At 35.2% G+C, this 27,941-nt stretch overlaps 1 protein-coding gene across 1 annotated transcript in view; it reads left to right on the top strand.

Moving 5' to 3' along the window:
* Positions 1-27,941, top strand: part of ANKRD55 (ankyrin repeat domain 55) — an 87,619-nt gene that overhangs the window by 26,538 nt on the left and 33,140 nt on the right. Inside the window, exons 4-5 of the mRNA XM_051971186.1 lie at positions 6,646-6,755; positions 17,795-17,855. Coding sequence (XP_051827146.1) covers positions 6,646-6,755; positions 17,795-17,855 — 171 coding nt within the window. The remainder of the gene's footprint in view (positions 1-6,645; positions 6,756-17,794; positions 17,856-27,941) is intronic.

Raw genomic sequence — 27,941 nt, 5'->3', positions numbered from 1 at the left:
AGTAAAGCAAAAATTTTCATAATCATATAACTAACTTAGGCAAAAGAGAATATAAGATCTTTCTTTGTCTATTTAATGATTCTCCCCCAAAAAAATACCTACTTAGGAGCTTAGGAGAGCAATATACATACTTAATGTCTTTCTTCAAAGTAGTATCTCTATATTAAGATTATTTTTTAAATTATATGACATGTGAACACTGATATTTTATTGACCACTAAGCAAGATATAAAGCAACCCCATCCCCTGCACAGAGGTAAAATTGAAGAAGGATTCTATACACATACAAAGATCCTCAAAATATCCTTTTGCATAGATAATGCTATACTAATTTCATTGACCCTTGTTGTTCAGTCGTGTCAGTCATGTATGATTCTTCATGACCCCATGTAGGGTTTTCTTGACAAAATACTGGAATGGTTCCTCATTTCCTTCTCCATTCATTTCAAAGATGAAGATACTGAGGCAAATGGGATTAAGTGACTTGCTCAGAATCACACAACTATTAAGTGTCTAAGGTCATATTCAAATTCAAAGAGATGAGTCTTCCTAACTTCTCTCTATACCACCTCGCTGCCCTTGTTGATTCCCAAAACAAAACAAAATCTGAATGAAATTCATACTCACTCAAAAAGTATTGGTCTAACCATTCACATTGGAAAAGCAAAATGGATTCAAACACATACACATTACCTAGGACCGTCCTTCAGTTGGATGGGTGGTTTATTGAATTATTCCATTAGTATCTAGATTTTGAACTGCTAGAGTAGAGGACCAAGTTGGACTCAGAATTGAGTAAGATAGAGAGACCAGATTAGATCATATTAAGTAAAAGGCATAATATTTCTACTGATACTAACTTGCTCCCTGCAGTAAAAGTTTTTTGGGTTTTTTTGCTTTTTGTTTTTAGTATCAGTACTTTTCAGTGAAAGTACAGATCTTCGAATCAACTTACAACCCAGTCTCTAAGTGCTGTAATTGCAAATAACTCAAAAGGCAAGGGAGGGACATATAGCCAGTATGAGGAGACTGCAGTATATTACCAACAATGATTGCATACAAGAACTATAGTAGATTAAATAACATCTTCAAGGACATGCATGACCAGAAAAGGAAATAAGCTTATCATGTATGTGAAAGGCTAACAGAGCAGTTCCTGGATGGTACTGATTCTATCCCTTCCTCTCCCCCCACAAAAAAAATAATCAAAGGAAGGTGTTCTACTCTTCAAGATTTCCTTAGATGGTATAGAGAAAGACATAGATAAGAATCATACAAGATGAGAGAGTTGGTAAAGTCTACGAGCTGCACTAATATCAATAATGTCCATACTGGTATTATTTCAAATTCATCAAGTTTTCAAACTGAGTCATTCTGTGACTCAAGGTCATCTAAGCTATATGAGCAAGGGGCTGTGTTAGCAAATCTGGTTCTCCATACCACTAGTTCAACTGCAACGCCTTTAATAATATATATGCATACATGTCTTCCCAGATAGAATGTAAATTTATCCATGAGGGCAGGGATTGTTTCACTTTTTGCTTTTATCCCCATCAATCAACAGCATATGTGGTACACTATAGGTGCTTAATAAATGCCCTCTGGGTGGCTTTTTCATTGGAGCCTAAGGAGGAAGCTAAATGAACTTGGGATGTTAGAGCAGGCAATATCAAGGGACAGGTACCAGCCAAATGTTTCATGGTGACCACCAGTCATAATAATAATAATGAACTATATTTCTTCCAAAGTTTCAAAATAACTGGGGGTTTTTGAATGAGACACCTAACCAGGGGACTGAAAAGAACATCCTGTTGGGGGCACTGTGAGGGAAATGCAGTAGAGCAGGGGTTTCCAGTTGACAAGAACCATTGTGTTTAGCAGAAGTCACAAAGAGCTAGTATAAACTGAGAACAGTCTTTTTTCTTTGAAGTTTATAGTTTTGAACAGAGAGACAAGAGAACTAAGTTCCTATAACTGTGTTTCAGGGTCCCCATCCCTAAAATGAACTAATTGAACTAGATGATTTCTAAGACTACTTCTAGTTCAAACATTCTTTGAATCTATTGAGAACTCAGATTCAAAATAGCAGAATAATAGAATATGTTAAAGAAAGAGACCAAAAAAAAAAAAAAAAGACCAACCTCTCAGTTACTCCCACAGAGATGACTTTTTTTTTTTGGTTTAACATCTGAATGTGTGACATGACTCTTGGTATATGTAATACCTCTCTGGGTTCATTCACCCAAATCTTAACATACACAGTCAGTCTAGGATTCCAGGGGGTGGTTAGCTGGATTTTAGTAATACTGCTCATTATCCCCTACTTGTGTGCTCCTCCCATAACTGATTAGCCTATTAATACCAATTGCTCGATCTTTTATAATGGGTTATCTACTAAGCAGGTATATCAAAGACAGTTCAAATAAAATACCCATTCAAACGAACAGGCACATTCTCCCCTCCTACGCAGATACATACATAAAGTCCATTTATGGTGGGCTATCTGAGGGGGCTCAGACTTGAATTATCAAAGTCTTGGAGCAGTCATATAGAGAAGATACATAATCCAGAAGGATCTTCCAGCTTTGAAATTCCTGTTATCTTTCTGGAGTCACCATCAAGTTCACTTCTAAATGTGACATCATTCATGGACAAGTTGTTCTCTTGCTTTCAGGACATAGTGTCTTGGCTACCGGGTTGATTTACTACTGGCCTGAGTCAAGCAGATTGGTCCTTGGGGAGTTGGCTCCTCACCAGACTCAAATATTGGTAACACTGGCTCAAGTGACCTCTCTTGCTGACTCCAGTTACTGAATCTCTGATGGCTTTTCTGAACTTTCAAAGTTCATAGGACTGTAACTTAATGCAATTCATACTCAATCACCTATGATCAGTACAGAATAAACACAAAAAATAAAAGACAAATAACAACAAAACCTTCAAGGTGCCATGTATTCATGGACACATGGCAACCAGATACATGATAGGGGCTAATTTCCCTCATCTACCAATTCCACTCACTCAAAAGCTATGAAGGAAAAGAGTGAAAAGCTTTTGCAAACATACTCGGTTCTGGATCCATTTCCACTGTGTCATTATGTTTCTATCTTCTTGGCAAGCTAGAAAACTTTTCATCATTACATTGTCCTTCAGCCATGAATGGCTAGAAACTAAATCCTCAAAGTTCTGCATATTATATTGGCAGAAAACAGAGAATATTGCAGGTAGTCTATGTAATCCAGCAGAAAGATTATATCCTCATTTGCTTTAAAGTTCAGTCCTTTGCTTAATTGATTTCCCCTTCCCTTTATACCTAGATTTACCTCCTTAGTCACTGTTGATTTAAACTGGCATGGAATCTTATTTTATTGACTAGGGGACAGTGGAGAGAAAGGGCAGAAGTGAAAGAGGGAGAAAATTAGCCAGAGAAAAGTTAATAAGATAAGTATTTTTTTAGATCATTCCAGGTGGTAAGAATGCAAATAATTTGTATATGACAAATTTGAATTGGACTGTTGTATATTAGACAGATAAATAAACCACTGAGCTTCTGATTTTTAGGAAAAAATATTTAAGGAAATAATTTAGGGAAAAATTTCAGTAATTCTTACAAAATTTGCAAAAATATTCTAAACTATAAAATATGTGTGCCAGATTTATGTCTGCTCAAATACCTTTGACATATAAAGCTTATCCAAAACAAAACAAAAAGGTTTTTACTTTTGTTCTCCTAATTATATATATTTTTTCTTTTAGTTTTATGGGATAATTTGTTTGACAGTAATTTGATAACTTGGTGAATAGCAATCCAAAGCAGTGTACTGTGCCATATTTTTTTTTCCTCTGTCTCTCTTTTTTTTAATTAAAGCTTTTTATTTACAAAACATATGGATGGGTAATTTTTCAACATTGGCCCTTGCAAAACCTTCTGTTCCATATTTTCCTCTCCTTCCTCCCACCCCCTTCCCCTAGCTGACAGGTAGTCCAATACATCTTAAATATGTTGAAATACATGTTAAATCCAATATATATATATATACATATTTATACAGTTATCTTTCTGCACAAGAGAAATCAGATCAAGAAGGAAGAAAAAAACTGCAAAAGAAAACAAAATGCAAGCAAACAACAACAGAGAGAGTGAGAATGCTATGTTATGGTCCACACTCAGTTCCCACAGTCCTCTCTCTGAGTATAGATGGCTTTCTTCATCACTGAACTGGTTTGAATCATCTCATTGTTGAAGAGAGCCTCATCCATCAGAATTGATTATTGTATAGTCTTCTTGTTGCTGTGTATAATGACCTCCTGGTTCTGCTTATTTCACTCAGCATCAGTTCATGTAAGTCTCTCCAGGCCTCTCTGAAATCATCCTGCTAGTTGTTTTTTACAGAACAATAATATTCCATAACATGCATATACCATAATGTATTCAGCCATACTCCAATTGATGGGCATCCATTCAGTTTCCAGTTCCTAGCCACTACAAAAAAGGAGTGTCATATATTATTAAGAGGGCCAGAAAAACCTTGACACCAGCTACCATTTAACAATATTTTTTTGTTTTCCACAAAACTACATCCAAAATTATAATTTTATCTACAAAATTTTAATGTGATTCTAGTTTCTTCATTTGTTTTTTTTCTTTCTTACTATCTCTCTCTCTCTCTTCCTTTCTGTCTACTTCTCTATCAATCACCCCACTTTGGTAAATTTTTCATTTTTTAAAATGTATGTATATTTCTTGTTTTTATATTATCTTAATTTCCAAATATATCCTATTCAATAATAAAGAATACAAAAGCAATTCATCAAAAATTACTAGAAATATATGCAATGTTCTGCACTACAAATGCCTCATATCTGCAAAGATGAGGACTTTTTTTGTCTTTTGGATATCTGAGCTTTGTCATTATAATTAAATAATATTTAGTTTCATTATTCTTGTTGCTCTTTCCATTTACACTGTTGTAATCATTATATATGTATATATATGTATACATACATATATATTAATTTTCCAGTTTGATTTACTTCCCTCAATTTTAGGTTATACATCTTCCCAGGCTTCTTAATATTCTTAACATGAATTCTTAATATTTATTATTCCTTATGTTATTCCTTAATATATTCCACTACATTCTTATTTCATCACTTGTTTATTGCCCTAATCGATGGACATCTACTTTTTTGGCAGTTCTTTGCTAACACAAAAAGTTATGTTATTATATTTTTGTGACTATGGGATCTTGTTTACTGTCATTTACCTCATTTATATAGAAATACTATATAAAGGGATCTCTGATCCAAAGAACAGGGATATTTTAGATATTCTATTATCACAATTCCAAATTGCTTTGCACACAGGTTGGCCTGCCTTACAGGAACTTTGTATTTTAGTGCTGTTATTTTTGCCATCCAGAAAACATATCTGTTCACTCATTTTTCTGAAGCAACTATGAAACCTTTGACTTTTTTTTACCTTCTCTACACTAGACTGGAAGAAGACAGGAAACCTGATTTGGAACAGAGTAGAGAGGCCTTGAGGTATTTTTCTTACTAAAAGTTAAATTTTAACTCATTTCTGTTCCTTTCCCACCTGTTGGTAATTTGATTAGTAACCCACATCCTTTGAATCAAAAGTAGCAGGAAGTGCTAGAGATGGCTGGCATTGTTTTGAAGGTTTAAAAGACTTATAGCCTAAGAAATAAACCCATCCCAGGGCTTTGCTACTTCATCTGAGATATTCAGGCTTAGAGCAGAGGTAATTTTTTAAAGAAATTTTCTAATGCCCCATTAGATTGTGAGCCTCTTAAGAGCTGGGATTATCTTTTGCCTCTTTGGGTATCCATCACTTAGTATAGTGTCTGGCATAAAATAGCTGTTTATTTCTGACTGATTGTTTGCCTTTGAATGAGGTATTTTGCAACTAGACAGAATCATGTGCAAAGGAATAAGAGAAACAGAGACAAGAAGAGGGAGAGGGAGACAGACAGAAAGACAGAGATAGCAAGTCAGCGAGACACAGAGACAGAGAAAGAGAGAGAGACATACACACACACACAGAGAAACAGAGAGAGAGAGAGAGAAACAGAGAGAGAGTGTGAAACAGAGACAAGAAGAGGAAGACAGACAGACAGAAAGACAGAGACAGAGATAGCAATCCAAGAGACACAGAGACAGAGAAAGAGAGAAAGAGACACAGAGAGAGACAGAGACAGAGAAAAAGACAGAGACAGAAAAACACAGAGAGAAAGAGAGAAGACAAAAAGAAAGAGAGACAGAGAGAGACAGAAAGAGAGACACAGAGAGAAAGAGAGAGAAGACAAAAAGAAAGAGAGACAGAGAGAGACAGAAAGAGAGACAGAGAGACACACACACACACACACAGAGAGAGAGAGAGAGAGAAGAGAGAGAGAGAGAGAGAGAGAGAGAGAGAGAGAGAGAAACAGAGACAAGAAGAGGGAGAGGGAGACAGAGAGACAGACAGAAAGACAGAGAAATAGAAATAGCAAGACAGAGAGAGACAGAGAAAAAGAGAGAGACACAGAGAGACACAGAGAGAGACACACAGAATTATAGAAAGCTTATTATGGTATTATGTGGTTATTGGGTTTTTCTTTAACCTTGTTCTCTGTCTTCCAGGGATGGCTAGAAGGCTGTGTGAGTCTGCTCAGAAATGGCGCCAAACAGAATATTCCAGATAAAAATGGGCGCCTACCACTGCATGCTGCGACTGCTGAGTCAGATGTGAAGTATGTATAAATGTTTAGATGAAACTGTTGATTCCACATAATTCATTCTTATATCACTAGGATTATTCCAGTCCTTCCAAGATGCCTACCCAGAGAATAGACTCTACATAGTCTAAGATCTTTCCTTATCCTCAGTAAGTTCTGTCCAATATCTGATCTAAGTACTTCCTGCTACAAATCAATCTTTTTCCCCTTTGTCCTGCCCTTAGTACAAAGAGATCAGAACCCACTCCTTCCCATAAATGTAGGGCAATCAAAAGTGATATCTTTTGTGAAATACATGTTCGCTAATTAATCACTGATTTAGATATTTATTCTTTCTAATCGTGAAGACCATTACCTTTCTCTACCATCTCAACCAATGCCATTCTTGCATGGTATGGGAAGAGGTATAGAATTATGTTTCATCAGTGCAGGTATTTCCATGTGTAGGAACTCCCTCCATCGATGATCAACAACTCATCTGTATTTGTAATATTAGGGAGTTGCCTGAGTCACTAAGAAGTTAAGTCACTTATCCAGAATCACATGTTATTTTATCAGCAGCAATACTCAAACTCAGGTCTCCCTGATTCCAACGTGAGCCTTTTATTGACTATGCCAGACTTCCTCTCATTCTATCCATGTTCTCCAGCAAATCCTTGAGGATTTGTCATGCTGGGGCTTCACTCTAGGTCTTTTTCAAATTCTGTGCATACTCAGGTTGCCTACTTCTAATTTACTCAACTTTATTCTTTTCTGATACTATGTTTCCTTGATGATATCTATCTTGCTACTTCTTTTGCAAAAGGCATAACAGCTAATATACTTCCACCTACTTCAACTCATTGAGTCTCTATTTCTTTCTGCTTTGGCAGTTGCTATATTCCAGTTCTCAGTTAGATAGCATCACTTGGAGAATGCCAGTGTTTAAAAAAAAAAAAAAGACAGGGCTTTGTGTTAGAAAACGTGGAAGAACCTACTTGCTGACTAGTCTGGGCAAAAAACTTTTGTTACTGTCAAGTCAAATACATCTCCATTATTACCTGACCATCCTCACCCACACCCTAGTTCTAAAGCCCCTCTATTATCCATTATCCAGCCCTGCTTAGAGAAGTCCTTCAAAACTCAGCATGACAATAACTCATTGGATCAGTCATTCCATAAAGGTATCCCCCAATTCCTACTATAGAAGAATGACATTGAAAGAATCAACTGGTCCACATAGATTTGAAATTGTTAGCACTGAACTCAAGCTCCGGTTTTATTCCCTTACTTTAAAGGCACTTTCCTATCCATTCCCTCTCTTCTCTGATCTCAAACTGTGAGATAATACAATGATGAAAATATACAATGCCCACACCCTAATACAGAACAGAATCAGACCAGAATTTGGTTGTGGGAAAAGACAAATTTGCCACTCATCTGGTTTTCCTGAAGTAAAGATCAAAAGATTTCTCTTCTTTTTTTCTTCAGTTTCTCTTATAAAGAAATGAAAGGTCTAGGGGAATTCCAGGATTATTCCCAGAGTTTGCCAGTTATTATCATTGGATCACACACAGGAATAACAGAAAGAGGATTTCACCAAAACTCATCAAATGAGGAAGTTTAGAAAATAGGTTAAAACTACACACAGTTCTGTATGAGAAAATATTCAGGCTCTAACTCCTTTTTGATGAGTAAGTTAAAAACAAAACAGCTTTTCCCAACAATACATAAAAACATAATTGCAAAAACAAATTCTTTCCCAGCAATGATCTTAAGCAGACACACTTCAAATGGATTATTTAGGGCTATCCTACAGTGACTTAGTAAACTTACTAGGTGATTCCTTAGCTGCTTTTATTCATTCATTTATTCAATAAACATTTAACAAATGCTTACTTTATGTTAAGCACTGTTCTAGAAACTAAAAAAGTCCCTGCTCTTGAGGAGTTTACATTCTACTTGGGGAAATAGCTGGGTACATATAAATAAGAAAATACAACATCCAAGTAGTCAACAATAGAATTCCTTCTAAATTTAAAAGATTACTATAGAAGGTGACCTAGTACAGATAGAATCGGGACTTGAATTAGCTAATTAACACACATCATTCCATAATGTCTTCTCTTTCCACAGAAGAATTATCTCCAATTCTACTTTTTTATTTAGCCCAGGGATTCTTCACCTTTTTTGTGTGCCTTTGCTAATCTAATGGACTCCTCAGAATAAGGTTTTCAACAAATAATATGAAACCCATAGAATTACAATAGAAATCAATGATATTGAAATAAAAACGTGATGTTTTTCTCTATATAAGTTCACAGACTTCCAGAATACACTCCAGTTAAAGAATCTCTGCACTAAGCTACACCCCATAGGTAGTCTTAGTATGATTATTACAGTACCACTGGTCCCTGGTTAGAGGTGAGTCACATAAGTAACTATGTGCAAAAGATTGAATCTGAAACCTCAGTTTCTCATAGTGGAAAATCATTGACACCACATCAGCTCTCAGGCTTCCTTTGGAGCATACTACAAAATACAAATCCAGATTCATATTTACTCTAGAAACCACTTTACCACAATAGTTCACTGAAAACACAATTCTCACTAAATCGATAATGATAAGCAGATTGTGCTAAAATTCAAATTCTCTTGCTTTCTCAGGCTAGGAATTTCAGACTCATATTAAGATCAGTTATCCTTTAAATAGCCAGAGCAATGACTTGGGAAAGAATTACAAAGAGGTATGAAGCAAAGGAACTTGTAAACCAAAACTCAGGGACATGCCCCATGTTAAGATTGCTTCAGACATCATTTTTATTCACTAGATTCAGTTGCTGCTGCTTATCAGAGCTTTTCAATTCTAATGTAAGCATTTGACTAAACTGTAAATTGATGCACGATATAAGTGATGCAGGGGAAAATGATTTATGAAAATGTACAAAAGGGTTTGCTAATCAAAGGAGCAAAATTCTTCTCCTTGAAGCTTCTATGTAGATTTCAAGTTCATTGCCTTCTTGCAGCATTTCCATAGATCAATCTCATTCTCCCTTCTCTTGTTCATTAGGTATTATACTCAAAAGGCAACAGAAGAAGAGAAGGTGCAATGTCATAAAGTAAAGTAGACTCTTTTTGGAAAAACACTCTTTCCTAGAGGCTCAATACAGAAAAACTCATTCCTAAATTATTGTCTTGAGCTTCAATCCAGAAAACACTCTTTTCTAGAATTTCAATCCAGAAAACACTCTTTTCTAGGATATTTTTCTAAAGCCTCAATCCAGAAAAAGCCTTTTCTTCTCCTAGATTCTCTTCTGGAGTCTCTCTCTAGAAAAAACTCTTTTCTAGAGCTTCACTCCAGAAACCACTCTTTTCTAGATTCTTTTCTGGGCTTTCTCATTAGGAAAAACTCTTTTCTAGAGCCTCAATCAAAAAAAAAAAAACTCTTTTCTAGATTCTCTCAAAAATTTTTCTACAACCTCAATCCAGAAAAACTTTTCTAGATTCTTTTCTAAAGCTTCGATCCAGAAAAACTCTGCTAGATTCTTTACTGGAGTCTCAATTCAGAAAAACTTTTCTAGATTTTTTCTAGATTCTTTTCTGGATCTTCTATCTAGAAAAACTTTTTTCTAGATCATTTTCTAAAGCCTCAATCTGGTAAAAATTCTTTTCTAAACTCTTTTTTAAAGTCTCAATCCAGAAAAACTTTTCTAGATATTTTCTGGACCTTCTCTCAAAAAAACTTTTTTTCTAGAGCTTCAATCCAGCAAAAAAAATTTTCTAGATTCATTTCAAAAGCCTCAATCAGAAAAAAAAAAATTCCAGATTCTATTCAGAGTCCTTGATCCAGGAAAAAACTTTTCTAAATTTTTTCCCTACATTCTCAATCCAGGAAAACTTCTTTTCTAGATTGTTTTCTAGAGCCTCAATCCAGAAAAGACTTGTCTAAATTTTTTCTAGATTCATTTCTGGATCCTCTAGAAAAACTTTTTTCTAGATTCTTTCTGGATCCTCTCTTTAGAAAAAACTTTGCTAGATTATTTTTTAAGCCTCAATCCAGAAAAGATTTTTCTAGATTTTTTTTCTGGATCCTCTCTCTAGAAAACCTGTTTTCTAGATTCTTTTCTGGATCCTTCCTCTAGAAAAACTTTTTTTCTAGATTCTTTTCTGGATCCTCTCTCTAGAAAAAACTCTTTTCTAGAGCTTCACTCCAGAAACCACTCTTTTCTAGATTCTTTTCTGGGCTTTCTCGTTAGGAAAAACTCTTTTCTAGAGTCTCAATCAAAAAAACTCTTTTCTAGATTCTCTCAAAATTTTTTTCTACAACCTCAATCCAGAAAAACTTTTCTAGATTCTTTTCTAAAGCCTCAATCCAGAAAAACTCTGCTAGATCTTTTTCTGGAGTCTCAATTCAGAAAAACTTTTCTAGGTTTTTTTCTAGATTCTTTTCTGGATCCTCTCTCTAGAAAAACTTTTTTTCTAGATTCTTTTTTGGATCCTCACTCTAGAAAAACTTTTTTCTCGATTCTTTCTGGGTCCTCTCTCTAGAAAAAACTTTTCTAGATTATTTTCTTAACCCTCAATCCAGAAAAGACTTTTCTAGATTTTTTTTCTGGATTTTCTCTCTAGAAAAACTTTTTTCTAGATTCTTTTCTGGATCCTCTCTAGAAAAACTTTTTTTCTAGATTCTTTTCTGGATATTCTCTCTAGAAAAACTCTTTTCTGGATCCTTTTCTAGAGCCTCAATCCAGAAAAGACTTTCTAGATTTTTTCCTAGATTCTTTTCTAGATTCTCTCTCTAAAAAAGCTTCTTTTAAGATTCTTTTTCTAGAGCTTTGAGCCAGAAAAACTTTTTTCTAGATGCTTTTCTAAAGCTTCTCCCTAGGGGAAAAAACCCTTTTCTAGAGTCTCTTTCTAGAAAAGCTCTTTTCTAGAGCCCCAATCCAGAAAAACCTTATTTCTGGATTTTTTTTCTGGAAACTCTCTAGAAACAACTCTGTATGACCCTGGAAAAGTCACTAACCCCAATTGCTTCAGAAAATAAAAACTAAAGCTTTTTATTTTCAAAATATATGCATGGATAATTTTTGATATTCACTCCTACAAAACCCTGTGTTCTAATTTTTTTCCTTTCTTTCCCCCACCCCTTCCCCAAGTCAGCAAGTGACCCACTATGTTGAGAACATGTGCAGTTCTTCTACATATTTCCCCAAATATCAGAAGCATATTATTTTCACCTCTTTTTTGTTTGTTTTTTATTTCTAGTGGTTTTCTCATTTTGTTCTGATTTTCCTTTCACAACGTGACTAATATGTAAATATGCTTAAAATGATTGTACATATATAGCCTATATTAGATTGCTTGCTATCTTGAAAAAAGAGGAGGTAAGGGATGGAGGGATAAAAAAAAAAAATTGGAACTCAAAATCTTACAAAAATGAATGTTGAAAATTATCTTCACATGTAATAGGAAAAATAAAATACTATTGAGGAAAAAATAATAAAGGTAATGAATGTGAGGCTTAAAAAAGGACACAGTAGCCCAAGAGACTCTATGAAGTGATTTGTAGGGACTCTGCTTCCTAAGCTAGTTTTTCTTTCCAGTGTATCAAAAGTTCTACTTCTTTCTCATCTATATTATTAGACCTAAAGGGAAAAAAAATCATTTTTTGGGATTTGATTACTCAATTATTAGAACTGGATGGAGTTTGTGGTCCCAAAAAAGAAATTCTCCCTACCTGAGTTTTTATTCAAGGGACCCCAAGAACTTTTCCATCACATTTGGATCTGATAGTCAATGTTCCCACTTACATTTGGAATCTATCATCTATTTTCAATCAAGCCCAGGTTTGGGGAATATAATCTTGTCACCTGAACCCCAACTCTGAGTATGTTCTATCTCGAACACATATTTCTTTTCTTCAGGCTCAGATGAGTTTCTTGCACATGTGAATAAATTATATTGCCATATAATGTGTATGTATGTGTATTGTATGTGTGTGCACGCTTTGCCTATTTGTGATAAACTCAACAATTAACTCATAATCATATAATTTTCCTGAGTATAAAATTTACTAGAAATTTTCAGACACAGGCATTTGCTTTAACTCAAGCCTTGAGAGGGCAAATGAACCTATGACCCTATACATTTTGGATAACGGCCTTTTGAGTGAAGAGAAAGAGGTAAATATGAAAAATTTGGAGGTAGAATCATAAGATTTAATTTAAAAAAGTGATTGGATGTCAGAGAGAAGAATCAAGAAGGACTTTAAGGTCTGCATTCATTAAGGTCTGAATAAATGAATGCATGAATATCTTTTCCTTTTCACACAGTTTGAGAGAGGGACATTTGCTATCAAAGTATAGCATACAATTTTGCAATCTCTCTCTTACAATTTGTGCCATGGGATATTAAAAAGGGACAAAAACCTTAGAGATTATTTAGTCCAGAGGAGCAGCTCATAATAGCTAACTATTGAATTTTCTTTTTTTTCACTTAATAATATTTTATTTTTCTAATTATATGTAAAGATAATTTTTAACATTCATTGTTAAATTTTCAACATGAGTATTTATACCTCAGAAATCAGCAAATGCTAAAATCCAGGGCTTAATTTATTATTTTGTTGATTATCTAACCTTAAGGAAGTAATGAAGAAAATCTTTAAAATGAAGGTTAAACTTAAAAGTATTGTTAAGTAGATTCATTTTTCTAGAGAGCATTTGCCAGCATACCAATAATCTAGTTTAACTTCTCAATTTCTAAATGAGGTGAGACCCAGAGAAGGTAAAGAATGGGCCCAAAATCACAAGGTTGGCAAGTAGCAAAGTGAATACTCCTTTGAATGCTTTGAGTTCTGAGCTTGCTGGTGTTGTCCATTTCACAGATTCACACAGTTTGAGGTTTGGAATGGAACCTTCACAACAGTCGTGTCCAACATACATATAAGGAGTCCTCAGTATAAAATATTTCACAAGTGGTTTTATGAACTCTTCTTGAAGACCTCTAGAGAGAAGGAACCCATCCTATCTCTGAACAATTTATTCTATTTTTCCTGTTTAATCATTTTGCAGATAAATCCAACTCTTCATGATCCCATTTGGAGTTTTTTGGGGCAAAGAAACTAGACTAGTTTCCAACTAATTTTTATGGATAAATAAACTGAATGAAGTGACTTGCCCAAGATCACACAATTAATAATTGTCTGAGTCTACATTTGAACTTATGAAGATAAGTCTTCCTGAAAAATCTAGTGCTCTATCCATTGGATCACTTGGGACATGAAAACTAATTTTTTTCTTCTTTGCATTAGTTTTGCTTTCTGAGATCAAACATAAGAAACTAATCCCTCTCCCACATAGCAAGTACTCAATTGTTTTAAAAGAGTTATCATGCTCTTCTCCCTGAGTCTTCTCTTCCCCAAGTTAAATTTCTTTTAAACAATCTTCATATAACATAATTTGAAGACCCTTTACCATACTAGTTACCTTTCTCTGGACAAATTTGATAGTTTTCTTAATAATGTCTTTCATAAGCTGCCTCAAACTGACTTTCTTCACTATAGCTCAAGATGGCATTTGTTTTTTGGGTTTTTTTTAGCTACCTCATATTGAGTTTGGAGCTCACTAAAACTCGTAGTTCTTTTTCAAAACAACTTTCTAAATATGCTTTCCCTATCCTATACTCATAAATTTAATTTTTATTGTCTTCAAATGCAATTTTTAAAAATTTATCTTAATTAGATTTTATCTTATTCAATTCAGTCCCATACTCTAGTCCAGTGGTATCAAACTCAAGTATAAACTAAGCCATACCTAAGGATCATGGTGGGGAGCCATGTGTTTAATACCTCTGGCTTAGTCTGCCAATATCCTTTTGGATTCTTACTTTATCATCCACTCTGTTACCTATCCTTCCTTTCTCTGTCTCATTAATAAATTTAATTTAGTATAGCATTCTATTCCTTTATTCAAATAAAAAAACAAAAATGTTACATAGCACAAAGTCAAGAATAGATCCTTGGTATACTTCAATAGAGATTATTGAACCATTACTAATTACTCTTGAGTTGTCATCAAATTAAGTCTGAATCCACCCAATTTTATTATTGTCTAATCAATCTTTTCATCTTTTTCACAAAATAGTTTATCAAAAAGTTAGCTAAAAATATGTTACAGAAATTATACAAATAAAAATTGCTTGATACACTATATACATAGTGTTCTCTTTGCTATTTATTAAGTCTGTCAAAAAAGAAAATAAAGTTAGTTTGGTGTGACCTTGATGAAGTGAAGATAGCCCTTTGTAACCACCATTTCTCTGTCTAGATGTTAGTGAGCCATTTTGTTACCCATCTATTCTATAATTTTCCTAGCTATGGGAGTTAAGCTAACTAATCTATAATTTTGAAAATTTGTAATCTTCTTTTTTGAAAATAAAGACATCATTTCTTTCTCCAGTCTTATAGTATCTCTCCCATTTTCCATGATTTTTCAAATGTCAATGACATTTGACCAAGTATATCAGCCAGTTTTTATAAGGCAAGGAATATGATTTCTCTGGGTGATTTGAATTCATCAAAGAGAGTCATATCATCTCCTTATTTATTTTGAATATCACCTCCTTGTTAGTCATTTTTTGTTGTCTTTCTTCTTGGCACAGAAAACAGAAATAAAAGAATGAACAGCTTAGCTGCTCCTCTGTTGTCTATTAATTCTTCACCACAAAGAAAGATCCATTATCTAATCCTTCCTTTTCTCCATTATAGCTATAAAGAAAGAATGAATGTACAAACAAATGAATACCTTTTAAAAAAAACATTTAATTATTCTGAGGCTTATCATTCTTGACATCATTTTTATTGTACTGTAGCACAATGTTATATTCATTCCTTATTTCCTTGCATTGCTTTCATTTTCTGTACATTTCTTTCTAAAATTTAAGGTGGTTGATGAATTTCCTGTATAGTTCTATTCAGACTATCTTATTTTTTCACTTTATTAGAATAGTTTCTTTTTCTCTCTTCACAAATTTATTCTAAATTATTCTTCATCCATCTTAGGTTATAACATAGGAATATAATGTATTCATCCATAAGTATCTTACTATATTTCATCTGCACCCTTCAAAATTTATCTTCCCTAAATCTAGATTGCATGGTCTATAGTACACTCTAATAACATTATCACTTTCTTGAATTTCACCCAAATATTCTCCATCAAACTTTTCCTTTTTGCTTCCTGGATTTCTCTATAAATCTATATTTTTAATATATATTATAACTACCCCCACCTCTTTCCTATCATGTGCTTTTCAAATAAAGTATACCCATCTAGTCATGACCCAGTCATGGGTTTCATCCAACCAAGCATCAGTGATATCTCTCAAGTCAAATTTGTGTATAGTACAATTAATTAAAATTTGATATTAGATTTGGCCACTTTGGTCTCCACAAATAACAGAAATGGAAAACTATTCATTTCAATCACTATCTTCAGTAGAATTATCAAATTGTTTGGTCAACCACTCCAGTAGTTTCTGGGACTTTTATGGTTTTCATTAGTCTGTGTTAAGATAGCACCAAGCTGTTAGGTGACAAATGACAATTGGAGTTGAAGAGGACATGAAGAAGTGTTTCATCTATGCCTTTCACTAATGACAGCATGTGTCTACAAAACCAAATCTTCCAGTCCTATTCAATGAGACACAGTCTAATGTGGTTCCAAAAACAAATTGGCAGCTTTAAGACTGCTTAAAGGAATTAATCCTCAGAAAAAGTTAGAGACTGGGTTATGTTACAGGTGACAGAACACATTTTACTCTGATACAGTTTGCCAAGTTTATGAAATTGTCCAAGTTCTTGTTTTAAAATCCTCCCTAACTCATCTGTTTATGAAACTATTTATTGTTTATGAAATTGTCCAAGTTCTTGTTTTAAAATCTTCTCTAATCTATCTGAAGTCCAAGGTTATCATCAAGCCACAGACTTAAACACCACGGGATGCTTTCCACCATATTTGAATCTTTTCCAGCAATCAACTGTGTAACTGTACTGCAATTGTCAAACTCCTTCTCCATAGAACTACTGAAATAAGTGACCAAGTCCTGTGGCCAGGAGTCACAATTAATTCTATTCTTTGCTATATCACTAAAGACATGGTGAGAACACTGACCTAAGTCCATTGAGATCAATCAGCTGACTATATAAACCAGCTCTCTATTATCAACCACCACAACTAGCAGTAAATTCACTCCACCTGGAGCTTGTACAAGGGTTCAGTGATGACTATTTGAGGAAAGTACATTCATTTCTTGCCATCCTTTTTAACTATTCTACCCAGGAGGCTGCGTGTACTCTTAGGACTATACCACTCTTAAAAATGAAAAGAGACACCAAGTAAAAGTACTCACTACATACAATTTTTGCAGTGTTCTAACTCTTCAGCCTATTAGGTCCAAATCAAATGTGATATATTGTGTTTCTCATCATTGGCTGAATTTGTAGTGTGGAGCCCCATAGAAATTCTGAATTAGAAATACATGACTGCCTCTGACATCAGAGAAATCTCTTAGTTTTGAACACAACAATGCACATTGTATTCACTTAAAATGTAGCCCTATCCATGTAGCAACCTCAATATCTTTTTTCCAGTCTTTTAAAATAATTTTATTAATTTCATTTTTAATGTATGACATAAAACAAGCACTTCCTTAACATAATAAAAAAAAGATTATTGCACATGAAATTGCAAATCCCTTTGTGTACAATTTGCTATAAAAACAAGAATCTGAGGGATCGGCCATTATGACTAAATCACTCACAAATTCCAGGCAATTGGTTTTTGTGTCATACAATTTACAGCCCAACACTGTCCTCATCTTGGCCTGCACTGTTCACACCCTTATTTTTAAGTATACAAATAGGGCCCCAAAAGTAGAGAAATACTCCCTAGTTTTGTTTTTAACTCAATTTGTCTTTCAGTGCCATGTTGGAACAGATTCTGAAAGCACAATACCCAGTTTGTTCTTCAGTATATTGACTTATCATTATCTGTTTTATTTTTTTTTCCTTACAGACTATTAACAGTGCTCCTTCAGCAGTCCAATCTCAGTGAAATAAATCACCAGGATAATGAGGTGAGTCAATCTTATTTAGCATGAGTTGTCTATTCACTAAGAGTTAAAAGGACCTACTCAATAATTTCATTTCTCTTGTGATTCTGCTCTTAAAATTTTGTCCTTACTGCTCTCACATGCCACAGACCATGTGGTGAAGGGGAAAAAACACTAGACTCAGAGGCAAGTTCAAATCTGAGTTGGCTCTATAACCTGGAATAATTGCCATCAGCTCTATGTCACAGTTCTTCACATATAGGATGAGAATAATGATGCTGGCATTCAGTATCTCATAGAGTGGTTGTGAGAAAGACTTGGTACTTGACAGTAGCTAGGGGAGCTAGGTAGCCCAAAAGTAAACAGAAGTCCAAATCTTCTGATTTTCTTGATTTCAGCAACTTTGCCAACAAACTAGGGTGTCAGTGTTTATGTGTCCATATGAATGCTAATTAGAATTAGCATGTACTTTCCTGCAATTGTCACATATTGGCTCAGTGGGGTTTATAGGGTATTCAGGGAGGACTAGTACTTCTGGTGTTAGGTCTTGCTGAGCCCTTTTCAGGGATGCTTCTCCATTCCTGGGATCCACCTTCACCCAACTCTCACCTATGACTCTAAGAAACCATAGCATTCACAGAGGCAAAACCCTAGTAAAATAATCTTAAAGAATGGCCTAAATTAGGTTGAAAGTAATTGACATGCTTCAAATTTGTTGATGAATTAGAGAGGTATCTACATCAAACTTATGAAGTCTTCCTCTGGAGAAATGGGCAGATGAGAACATTTTGTTCCAGTGGTTATGAAGGCAGCTAAAGCAGGCATTGTAGAGCACTTAAATTTTGGTCAGCCATTGAAGATGCCAAGGTCATCCACTGCATCCCAGGCTATCTCCATTTGTTAAAGGACTTTGATAACTTTGGTAGAGAAAGTAAGGCTGACAACTTTATGCAACTCTGTCTCATTTAAATCCAATTCAAATGAAAGTCAAGATATCACTCTGTGATGTTATTGGTCCTATGTCTCTGTCTCTGTTTTCAATTCTCTCTCTCTCTCTCTCTCTCTCTCTCTCTCTCTCTCTCTCTCTCTCTCTCTCTCTCTCTCGGATTTGAGTCCACATCTCCTGCCTCCAAGCCCAGTATTTTTTTCCATTGCATCACACTCTAAGGCCAACAGGGAAAGGCCTTCAGGTTCTCTCCCTTTCTCAGACACAGAACTTTTCTACAAAGACGGATATGTATGTGCTGATTGAAGCATTCTAACTACTCTATGAGCATACTCAGCACTTCAGAGAACCTCTAAAACATGCAGTTTATTTCTCTTGACTTAGAGAAATCTAATATTCCTGTCACTCCCTCTTCATTAGGTTCTGAAGCAATTCCTAAGAATAGTTGAGGACCTTGTCCATTTGATGATAGTTCTGCTCTATCCTTTTCACTCTTGTCATTTTCAATGTGAGATAATTAGGAGAAAATTGCTAGACTTAGGAATTCATGGAAGTCCTCTTGCCATTTGGAAATAAAGACAATTCAGTCTCAAAAAGGACACACCCAGGATTTCATTTTCCACATTACACATTTCCTTCTTGGCTTCTCAGTATTTTGTAAAAAACAATTCTTCCACCCTCATCAGTTCTAACTTTCCCTATCTTCATTTCCATTCATCTCATTTCCCCTGTCTTTTCTAAGCAAGAATAGTCTCCTTTGCACAAGAAAGGTGAACACTTTTGCAGTTAAAGATTATATCTGTTTCTTACTTTCAAAATAACAAGGAATAAATGAAGCTAAACCAAAGAAATTAGAGAAAGGAAGGAAAAGGATGACACACTAATGTGTGCTGTTATTATAATTACCAGGAAAAGGAAAGCACACACCTAAATCAAGATGTATGGGCCAAATTATTTTAAGAGAATAATTTAACAAGGAGTACTGACCTACAATGTATCATAGAATAGGAGAATTAGAAGGGAACCAAGAGTATTATTGTTGTTATTATCATAATTGTTCAAAGATGTACAGCTAGTTAATTGAAGAACCAGATCTAGAGCCAAGATCCCCTGACTTCTTTATATATGTTCTTCCCCCCTTATCATGTGATAGCAGATAAATATGGTAGCATCAGTCAAATCAGGACATAGAGATGGAGAGGGATCTAAAGACTATTCAGTCCCCAGGCAGCCTAGGAAAAAACCCTGGATTTGGAATCAAAGAACTTTGGTTAGAACCCCAGACTTGATATTTCCTATCTATGTGACTGACCATGGACAAGTCATTTAACTTCTTTTAAATGTAATTATCTTGGTTTCCCCAGTTGTAAAATGAGAAGGTTAGAGTTAGTTGACCTCTAGGGTATCTTCTTCATTTAAATCTATAATCCTATGAAGACGTTCATATTATAAATAAGGAAATGGAGGCCCAGAGTGAAGTGACCTGGCCAAAATCATATAACCAAGATTTCAATCCAGATTCCCAAATCCAATATTCTTTTTTTGACATCACCCTGCCTCCAAAAAGCAAAGAGGCAATTAGCACAGACATAACTTGATTAAAATTACATTGAACAAAAATTAGTAGAGAGGAAGAAAAGAGAAAAATATGCCTTAACATATCTCTCACTCCCTAATAAAGTAATCTTTTATGTAGTAACAAAGGCAGGTCTATTGAGATATTTCATGAGATTACCAAAACTTACAGGTATGGTGAGCATTTATTTATTCTCCCTCAAAATCATATTGTTGTTAATCTGTTTCAGTCATATCTATAACTCTTTGGGACACCATTTGAGGGTTTCTTGGCAAAGATAGTAGAGTATGTTGCCATTTCATTCTCCAACTCATTTTACAGATGCAAAAACTGAGGTAAACAAGATTAAGTGATTTGCCCACCCCAAAACATAGAAACAACTAAAATTAGCACCTATTCATTAAGAATTAGTTGAAAGAGAAAGGCAACATAGAGGGCAACAGAAAGGCTTATGTTGGGTTTGACCAGCCTGCTATATATAATGGAGAGACCCCCAAAAATGGTACTTAAGAACATCATCAAGGAATTCTATGGGCTGGTCACTTGGAAAAAATGATAGATGACAGTGAACAGCCAAAATCCTACTAAGAAAAAGTGAGAAAGGGTTATAGAATGTAAGGTGGACTCACTAAAGTAAGAAAATATGAACTAAAGTCTCAGTGGATAGATAGAGAGAAATAGGTTGTTATCCCTCAGACTATTGAGATGAGAGAATCCTTTGATTATTTAATAGGAAAGAATCAAACGGCCTACTTTCTGCCCCCATTGGAAAGTCACAGATAAATTCCTCCCTGATCTTCGCTCACAAGCTTTCTGGCCTATCAATGACTTTTTTTTATCATTTGGAGGCCTTGCCTCTCATAAGGTGCCAAGTTTTACACACACACACACACACACACACACACACACACACACACACGTGTGTGTGTGTGTGTGTAATTTATTCCTGTTTTATCAAGGAATTAGTAAAATTTGAGTTTTTTCTGTTTCATTTTTATATGATGGCTATTAATAGACATTCCCATAGAACTACTAATTCAAAGTCCATTTCTAGTTCTTGATTATCATTTTCCACCCTCGAATATAGCGAAGAATCTCCATCACAAAGAGAACAAATGAATTCAACAATTTTCCTGATAAATTGTAGCCATTTGGCAGGTTGAAAACCATTTTTTTCTGATGCCTGTTGTATCAAATGTTGGAGAATTCCATTTACTCCATCTATCCAAAAAGAGTTACTACTATAGAGACAACTATATTTGATTCACCCTTTATTCCCAGGGTACTTCCTCAGGATTATTTTACTATGAAAACAAATCTGACAGGAAAAGGAGGCAAGCTGAACCACTATTCTCAGATTGTTTTGTTCCTCTCTTAACCACACCCCAAGTGTTTGCCGAGGCATGATGCACTCAGCGACCTGCCACATCACACATTCTTCCTGGTGCATCTCAGCATAGCTACAGGAAAATGCTATCTGAAACTTAAAACACATAAGCACCTTATCAGGTTTCAGGTTCAAACATGAACTTATTGTTGATTTGAATTTCAAAAAAAAAAAACTTCTGAGAATATATTGAAGGAAATGGGCCTCTTCAAGAGCTTGAAATTTCAACTAAAAACACTGGCTTAGAGAGTTAAATTACTTAATTTTAGAAAGACCACTTGACCCTTTCTTCTTCTGCAAAAACAAACAAACAAATACCATGAATGCAGCATGATTATGGGTCTAGGTCATAATTTGGACTGCATAAATCAGAAAACGGTTTGAGATTAAATGAGGGAGTTTGGCTCTGTGGGGAAAGAGGAGATAGTTGGTTTGGAGTCAGCAGGTCTAAGGTCCAATTTAGTTTCTTCTACTTATTACTTTGCCACATCCCTTTATCAGTTAATTAATAAGCATTTATCCAACACCTACTATATGCTAGGCACTGTGCTAATCACTCCAGATCTAAAGAAAGGCAGGTGACATTTTTTGATCTCAGAGACCTCACAGTCTAATGGGAGAGATGGCATGAAAGCAACTATGTAAAATCAGAAGGGCAGCTATGTAGCACAATGGATAGGGTTCTGAGCCTGTAGTTAAGAAAACTCAAATCCAGCCTCAGACACTTACTAGCTATGTGACCCTGGACAAGTCCCTTAACCCTGTTTGCCTCAGTTTTGTCATCTGTAAAATGAGCTGGAGAAGGAAATGACACACCAAGCTAGTATCCTTAGTAAGAAAATCCCAATGGGATCATGATAGATGAAACTGAACAATAGCAGCAGAAGAGGGAGTTGAACTGGAATACCTCGAACGTCCTTCTCAGTTTTCAATTTATGATCCATTAACTCCTCTCAAGAACCTCCTGCTCCTGTGGAATTATCTTCCTGATTATATACATCTTTTACCCATGACTCTTTGAGTCAATGCTATTCTGATAATATAAACCTCTGTGAGTGCCAGCATTTGACTCTAAAAGCTTCTGACACCCACTGCATGGGAGAGTCCCAGAGAAAGTCACCAAAATGTCAACAGCCATTAATCTTAGTCAGAAACACCTACTTAGATCAGAGAAATTGGGAGTTGGAAGATACCCCAAAGGTCATCTAGGTCTCTCCTCAGAGGAGGAAAATGAAATACAGATAGGGAAAGCACATGCAACTATCAGATAGCTAGTAAATGGCAAAGCTGGTATACCAACTCAAATCTTGTGGTTCCAAAGTCATTTCTCTTTCTCCTGTACCCTGAGTTTAAGCATTTTGTTTAAAAAATAATCACCACCTCCAAAAGAAAAAAAAATTGATGGGTAATCTCCAAATCACTAGAAGTAGCTCTGCTCCTCGTATCCAGTGACCCCTTTTGGTCAATTATATGCAGGAATAATTGGTATTTTTATCAGCTTTTCAGTAATATCTTGCTATTACAAGTTAGTCAATGAACATTAATTAAGGATATACTATGTGCCAGGAAATTTTATTGAACATCTGCTATATAACAGGTAAGTGCTGGGGATACAAAAAGTGGCAAAAAACAATCTCTGTCCTCAATGAGCTCACTAATCTGATGAATTTGATTTGAGATTTGGAGCTGGAAAGGGTGCCAGTGGTCATCTATTCAAATCCCTTCATTGTATAAATAAGGAAACTGAGGTTCCACAAGAGTAGTGTCAGAGGTAGGTTTTAAACCTAGGTCCTCTGATTCTAACTAGATCCTTTTCAACTACCCCTTACCATTCCTCACTTTTTATTGTATTTTATTTTTAATTTACAAAATAAAACAAGCATCCCAATAACACAGTACAACAATAAAAAAAAGATTGCACATGAAACTACAAATCTATCATGTACAATTTGCTATTCCTTTTAAATTTATAACAAACTGGGGCAGCTAGATGGCACAGTGGATAGAGCACTAGCCCTGGAGTCAGGAAGACCTGAATTCAAATCGGGCCTCAGTCACTTAACACATACATACTAGCTGTGTGACCTTGGGTAAGTCACTAAATCCTAATTACCTTGCCAAATATATGCAATATATATATATAATATACATATATATGCAATATATATGCAAATGTAGTTACAAATATATATATATATATATACATATATAACAGTTATCATACAAATTTTTTATTTTTCCTTTTCCCCTCCAAGCCTAGAGATAGCTACCATTAGACATAAAAATGTATGTATGTATGTATATATGTTATGTACATATATATGTAAAACCTTTCTATACTTTTCTCTGGATGTAGATACTATCTTTCTTCATAGTCTTTTGTATTTAATTTGGGTATTTATAATCAAAATAATTTAGTTGTTCAGTTACACTTGAAACAATGTTGCTGTTACTGTATACAGTGTTCTCTTGGTTCTGTTCATTTCACTCTTCATTATTTCATGCAAGTCTATCCATGTTTTTCTAAGACCATTGAGCTCATTATTTCTTATAGTACAGTATTATTCCCATTGCAATTTCTTATAGTACAGTATTATTCCCATTGCAATTTCTTATAGTACAGTATTATTCCCATTGCAATCACATATCACAACTTGTTCAGCTATTCCCCATTTGACTTTTACTTGCAGCAAGAAACTATTTGTTTCACTCAAAGATTATCCCCTTAACCACTCACCAGAATTAAAACACATTTGAGGTTGAAGAGATCAGAAGAGACAAAATGACTATAGATTACGAGCTCATAGGGTCCAACTTCCTCATTTTTACACAGGAGGAAGTCAAAGCCCAGAGAGATAATCTGATAAAGCCCAAGATCACGTAGCTTCTTTATGACAAAGCTGTGATTAAAATCCAAGTCTTCTGAAAGCTGATTAAATATTCTATCCCCTATACCTTACTGCCTAGATAATAAACAGCAACTGAGGAAAGGGGAAAAAAATAAAGGCATTTGTAAGGCAAAGAGCTTGAATGAATTGTCCATATTACATATAATAATGGTATTTCAGCTGACTCAAAGAGCGTCTTTCTGTTCTTATATTGTTAAATATAGGGGATTTGTTTCTTTTGCTCATCTAGCCTAGGGGAAACAAAATGGCTCCCAAACATGGGAAGAAAGTTTTTCTTGACATTTTTAGGTTGTTAGCTCCTAGAGATCCATGAATCCCAGGGTAAACAGTGAGAAATCACAAAATTCTGGTGGAGAGCATAAGAGGATGAGAAACTAATTTACTTTACTTTAAACATACACACATACACACAGGCACAAAATTCCAAAGTCCTATTGAAGTTTATGAAAGACTGTATATGAAGTCTCAGAATGCTACACCTAAAGTCAGAAACACTCCTCTTCCCAAGTTCAAATCTGGCCTCAGATTTGAACTTATTTACTAGCTGTGTGATCTTAGGCAAGTCACTCAATCTCTGTTTGCCTCAGTTTTCTCATCTATAAAATGAACTAAAGAAAAATGACAAACCATTCCAGTATCTTTGCAAAGAAAACTCCAAATGGGATCACAAAGGGTATGAGAAGACTGAAAAGCTTGAGATAGAATAAGGCCATCTTATCTGTGATTGATTTCCCAAACTGCTCTCAAGAATTTCTCTCAAAAGATTTAGTGAAATCTAACATTGAAGTTGAATCCTACAAGCATGGAATCCCATGCTTCAAAAATAAAAAATAAAAAAAGGAACAGGACATCAGGAATGACAAATTCAATTCTGATGGTTTCTTACACCTTACTCCCCTCTGCACACATTACAATGACTTTGGCTTTCTTGTGGTGTCTTCTGCAAGACATTGCATTTTCCCCAGTTGTCCCTCATGCCCAGAATTCTCTCTCTGCCTCCTAGATTTCTTGGTTTCCTTCAAGTCTCAGCTAAAATTCCATTCTTCTGCCAGAAGCTTTCTCCAATCCCTCACAGTGGTGGTACCTTCCCTCTGAGATTGCCTTTAATTTATTTTGTATGCCTGTTGTTTGTACAAAGTTGTTTGCATACTGTCTCCCTCATTAGAACATGTCCCTTGAGGACAAGGATTATTTTTTACTGTTCCTTATAATCTAAGCACATAACACAGTGCCTGGAACTCAGTAAGCATTTAATAAATTCTTATTAATTCACTGAGTTACTTAGTCAAATCCAAATGCTATGTGAACCTGAAATATCCAGAAGTCCCCAACCTATGCTTTCTCCTTCATTCAGGCCCGACACTTGAATAGAAGTCAGAATGCTAATGTTATTGAAATAGTTATAGAATCATAAGATTTAGAGTTAGACAAGATCATAGAGATGCCTTAGATGAACCTTGCAAGTTCTTCTCAAAAGGAGGAACTAAAGAGGAAAAATTAGAGTTTTTTTGTTTGTTTCTTTGTTTTTGTCTATGTTTAACCTTAATAGATTGCTGCTGGATCACCACAGGAGCAAGAAGTACTGTACTAGCTAGTTCCCTGCTTGATACTTGGAAACCAAGGTTTGCACAAAGGCTCTACCTCAGAGGAGCTTGCTTGTAATTAGCAGATGTAGGGTCCCTGTTCTCACACTTCTTTACCTTGTTAAAACTCTTTTTATGTCCACAACTAGGACATCCCCCCCCCAAAAAAAAAGTAAGAATAGGAGGAGGGGGAGAAAGGTACTTAGAATATAATATGGATCATGTATAAGTGAAGCAATTTATTCCTACAGACATAAGAAATGATAGATATAAAAGACTCACAAATATATATTAACAGAACAGGATTCAATAATAATGAATAGCTAATGTTACAATCTGCTGAAAGGCATCAGAACATAAAGCAGCTTGCAAGACTGCTAACTACACATTTTTTTAAAAAGCACCTTGACTTGGGATAATCCAAGCAACTCCCAATACATGCCTTTTTGTAAAATGATCAGGCTTGGATTAGCCCTCTTTTTTGTGGCTACTCTCTCTGATGCTAAAATTTCTCTTATCAATAGCTCACTTTCATAGTTGCTAAAGCTAGCCAAATGGCCCCAAGACCTCTGGAAATCTTAAATCTACAATGGCTTCTATTCCTGGACATATCTATCTCAGAATACTTGTTCACCCAAAATAAGAGAGAAGGAAAAGGGGGCAGGTTCTGGCTTGACAATACAGGACATCTGTTTTAGATAGCATGTTCTTTGCTACATGGAAACTGGAAATAGGTGAATGGGGCCAGCTACATCTCTCCAATCAACTCTGGGGAAACAGCAAGAAATAGTCCTACATGAATCATAGCCCTTTGGGGTTGGGCCATTCTGTTTTCTACACACACTGAGTCATAGGCCTCATTGGTTCTGCAGCCAATAAGAGAAACTTTTCAACATCTCACAGTAATGTGTCACACGTGACCAGAAACAGGATCCAAAAACACTTGGAAGAAAAGCTGGAATGGTAACGTTGAGTATGCTGGGGGAGGAGTTATTTCATAGGGCCTTTTCCTTTCAGAGGACCTTGTTTTGAGCAAAGAGATGTAGATACTATATAGCAGAATAGGTATTTGAATGAGAAGAGATAAGGAATAGACTTCTGGCTTTAATTTACTTGTATTCACTCGATCTCTGTGAACTTCAGTTTCATCATCTCATAGCTAAAAAGCAGGGGTCCTCAAACTAGGGCCCGCAGGACAGATGCAGCAGATGAGGACAATTATCCCCCTCACCCAGGGCTATGAAGTTTCTTTATTTAAAGGCCCACAAAACAAAGTTTTTGTTTTTACTATAGTCTGGCCCTCCAACAGTCTGAGGGACAGTGAACTGGCCCCCTTTTTAAAAAGTTTGAGAACTCCTGAATTATAGACTTTTCCTAAGGCATCTGCCATATCGGTTAGACACGAAGATCCTTTATAACTGACATCTATGATTCTGTGATAATAACACGTATTACTAAACTCATATAACTATTATGAGGACATCCCAATATTGATGTCATATAGCATGAACTTGAGACTGATAGTTCTATTTTTCTGCCTAATTCCTGTGTTCACATTATTAATGTAAATCCAATTAATTAATTTAGGATGAGGAGAAAGAAGAGCAATGTCCTCTATTTTAATTAATTCAACCAGTCACCATTAAATCTTTTCACTGATTTGCTAGAATTATAGATTTAGAATTGGAAGAAAACTTAGAGACCATTGT

This window comes from Antechinus flavipes, chromosome 1, assembly GCF_016432865.1.
Source record: "Antechinus flavipes isolate AdamAnt ecotype Samford, QLD, Australia chromosome 1, AdamAnt_v2, whole genome shotgun sequence".
In the NCBI taxonomy this organism is placed as follows: domain Eukaryota; kingdom Metazoa; phylum Chordata; class Mammalia; order Dasyuromorphia; family Dasyuridae; genus Antechinus; species Antechinus flavipes.
This window is presented reverse-complemented; position numbering and strand designations above follow the sequence as displayed.